The sequence below is a fragment of the Anneissia japonica genome, unplaced genomic scaffold, assembly GCF_011630105.1.
Source record: "Anneissia japonica isolate Jap-2015-1 unplaced genomic scaffold, ASM1163010v1 scaffold695_len1296351_cov181, whole genome shotgun sequence".
Classification (NCBI taxonomy): Eukaryota; Metazoa; Echinodermata; class Crinoidea; order Comatulida; family Comatulidae; genus Anneissia; species Anneissia japonica.
Genome location: NW_022740852.1, coordinates 1,081,294 through 1,085,142, shown reverse-complemented (window position 1 = coordinate 1,085,142; position 3,849 = coordinate 1,081,294). Strand labels below are relative to the sequence as shown.

Below are 3,849 nucleotides of genomic sequence, written 5' to 3'. Positions count from 1 at the left end.
CATATACATACATATATATATATATATATATATATATATACACGTGAATCTACATCATCTAAATTATCAATGCTACATGAATTGAATATATATAATATACATATATCTAAATTGTTACAATAATATACCACGTGACCTCTCAAAGGAGCAATATCTACATATAAATACGTCAAACAATAACTTTAAATATATTCATTCTTAAATAACTCTATGTCTACATTAAAGAACTACTTAATGTTATCACTTAATAAAAGAACTATTAATATAATAGAATACTATCATACATCATGGCAACAATATATTTTCTTATAAAACATGAAATTACAGAATAAATCTAACCTATTTAGTTATCAAAACAATACCATCCAGTTAACGTTGCGGAAATAGAAGCAATGACATTATTAAATAATTATTTTAAACGAGTTATTAATTTGTGGTGTAAATATTTATCTAATTGTATTACATCTACTGTTGTTAGCATATATGTAATGGTTACTTTGTATTTCCAAATACATGGCATCTACCTCCTTATCGTCTGGTGCTTGAACACCAAATGATCTCCTCCAGATGGCTACATCTCTGGTGTGCGGTAAAGGCAACGTCATTCGATCCCGAGGCTCAAAATATACTTCAGGTTGATGTACTATAGTTGTCGTCTGGTTTGATGAGGAATTTCTTGAACATAAACAGTAATAATAAACTGGAATCATTAACACTATTACCACAAACACTACACCGGCAACAATTATAATTACAATAACGTCAGTAGATAATCCTGAAGAAGCTTCATCATCAAAATTGTCATAATCACGTGATGATTTATCATTTTTGCGATCCTCAATAATGTGTGAATCTGTATCCTTAATGTTATCATGTTTAAAAGTTTCTATAGTTAATGTGACATTATATGACGAGGTTCCAATCTGATTTGTAGCTTCACATATAATCATTATTCCATCGTGATTATAGGTTGGATTGAGCAACATAAATACTTGTCCAGTTTCATCAATATTGTATTGAGTGTTTTCGAGTGTTGGAACAGTTGTCCATATATAACTAGTAACGACAGGATTAGCTGTAGTTTTACAAATAAATATAGCTTGTCTTTCAGTCGGTATTAAATCTGGTTGAGGGATGTCAACTCTTGGCTTATAATATATTGTGAGAGGTTGTGATGTACAGTTCCTTTTGAGAGCAGGAATTTGCGAATTTGTTAGCATACATACAGCTTGATATGAATTTATATCGGGATTTGCAATCAATCTTTTTTGTAGTCTTGCAGTTTGTCCATGAATTTGAACAACATGTGTATCGCCATCAGTCCACCGCAATGTTACTGGAGGTTCTGTATGCTCAGAGACGCAGTAAAGCATGACGTCTTCACCTTCTGTGTAGACATCTTTGGATACAGAACATAATGGATATCTCTCGTCTGGAACTTGTATTACATCCAGAAATGCTTTGTTTGACTCTAAGACACGATCGCCATTTTTAAATACTTCACATTTGTAGAAACCTCGGTCACTGTTCCAAACACTGGTGAATATTAAATTGTATGTAATGCTCATACTGCTTCTGCTTATAGTAACAACAAAGTGACTCGGATCATTTAAGTCATCTCTAATATTCTTTTCAGTGGCTATATACTCACTGTCTTTTTTCCATTTCATTTCATATTGGTATTCAGAGGCGCGATCAACCTTTAAAATACAAATTAAAGAATCAGTGTCCTTTGCATCTGTAGTTGAATTTTTGGGTTGGTAGACAAACTCTAAACAATTAGTAATATGCATGAAATAAAGTTCAATAACGACCACCACAATTTTCATCATGGAGTTCTAGTTGATAAAAGTATATCAACAAGAAATATGACAGGTACCAAATCATACCATTATGATTGTCTTCTTGTAGGAGAAGCTCATTCCAGATAGAGGCCACTAGATAACTGCAATTGCAATACAAACATGGTGATACTAGTGATTAGTTTTATAAAAATGTGTGTCCACCTAAAAACAAAATCATGATTCGCGTCTCCACAAAATAGAGTTTTATTATTTACTGTACACAGTTTATTGTTGAAGATTTTTCAAATATAAAACATAAAAAAATTATCGGATGGTATTACATCTACTTGCCGTTGCATATATGTAATGGTTACTTTGTATTTCCAAATACATGGCATCTACCTCCTTATCATCTGGTGCTTGAACACCAAACGATCGTCTCCAGATGGCTACATCTCTGGTGTGAGGTAAAGGCAACGTCATTCGATCTCTAGGCTCAAAGTACACTTCAGGTTGATGTACTATAGCTGTCGTCGTCTGGTTTGATGAGAAATTTCTTGAACATAAACAGTAATAATATACAGGAATCATTACTATTATTACCAAAATGACTACACAGGCAACAATTATAATCACAATAATGTCAGTAGATAATCCCGGAGATGTTTTTTCATCAAAATTGTCATAATCACGTGATGATTTATCATTTTTGCGATCCTCAATATTATTTGAATCTTTCTCGGTAATGTTATCATTTTCACAATTGTGTATAGTTATTGTAAAATTAAATGAAGAGCTTCCAACCTGATTTTCAGCTTTACACGTAACCATTATTCCATCGTGATTATATGTCGGATTGAATAACATAAATACTTGCCCGGTTTCATCAGTGTTGTACTGAGTGTTGTCGAGTGTCGGAATAGTTGTCCATTTATAACTAGTAACGGCAGGATTAGCTGTAGTTTTACAAATAAATATAGCTTGTCTTCCAGTCGGTATTAAACCTGATTGAGATATGTTAATTCTTGGCTTGTAATATATTGTCAGAGGTTGCGTTGTACAGTTTCTTTTGAGAGCAGGTATTTGTGAATTTGTCAGCAAACATACAGCTTGATATGAATTTATATCAGGATTTGCTATCAATCTTTTTTGTAGTCTTGCTGTTTGTCCATCAATTTGAACAACATGTGTATCACCATCAGTCCACCGTAATGTCACTGGTGGTTCTGTATACTCAGAGACGCAGTAGAACATGACGTCATCACCTTCAGTGTAAACATCTTTGGATACAGAACATAATGGGTATTTATCGTCTGGAACTTGTATTACATCTAAAAATGCTTTGTTTGACTCTAAGACACGATCGCCATTTTTAAATACATCACATTTGTAGAATCCTCTGTCACTGTTCCAAACACTGGTGAACATTAAATTGTATGTAATGCTCATACTGCTTCTGCTTATGGTAGCAACAAAGTGACTTGGATCTTTTAAGTCATCTCTAATACTCTTCTCAGCAGCAATATATTCATCGTCTTTTCCCCATTTCATTTCATATTGTTGTTCAGAGCCGCGATCTACGTCTATAATACAAGTTAATGAATGAGTGTCCTTTGCATCTGTTGTTGAATTTCTGGGTTGGTAGACGAACACTAAAGCATTAGTAATATGTATCAAATACATTTCTATAACGACCACCACAGTTATCATCATGTAGTTACTGTTGACAAAGTATAGAAATATCAAATATAACACGTAACAATTAATAGCATTATGATTTTCTTCTTTTAAGAGAAGCTCATTCCAGTTAGAGATCACTAGATAACTGCAGTTGGCAATATAAAAACATGGTGATAGTAGTGATTAGGTTTATAACAATTTGTGTCCACCTAAAAACAAATTCATGATACGCGTTTCCACAAAACAGCATTACTTTGTACAGTATACTGTGGGAGATTTGTGTAAAGGAATCATAGAAGCGATTATCTTATGGTATTACATCTACTTGCCGTTGCATAGTAATGGTTACTCTGTATTTCCAAATACATGGCATCTACTTCCTTAT

The 3,849-nt window shown here is 33.1% G+C and overlaps 1 protein-coding gene across 1 annotated transcript; it reads right to left on the bottom strand.

Annotated features, from left to right (window-relative positions):
* Window positions 1–2,072: 2,072 nt before the first annotated feature.
* On the bottom strand, window positions 2,073–3,531 carry LOC117118408 (kin of IRRE-like protein 1). The gene has a single exon (XM_033262992.1). It carries the CDS (start codon window positions 3,495–3,497, stop codon window positions 2,109–2,111), a length of 1,389 nt encoding a protein of 462 aa, XP_033118883.1. The 5' UTR covers window positions 3,498–3,531; the 3' UTR covers window positions 2,073–2,108.
* Between the last annotated feature and the right edge of the window lie 318 nt (window positions 3,532–3,849).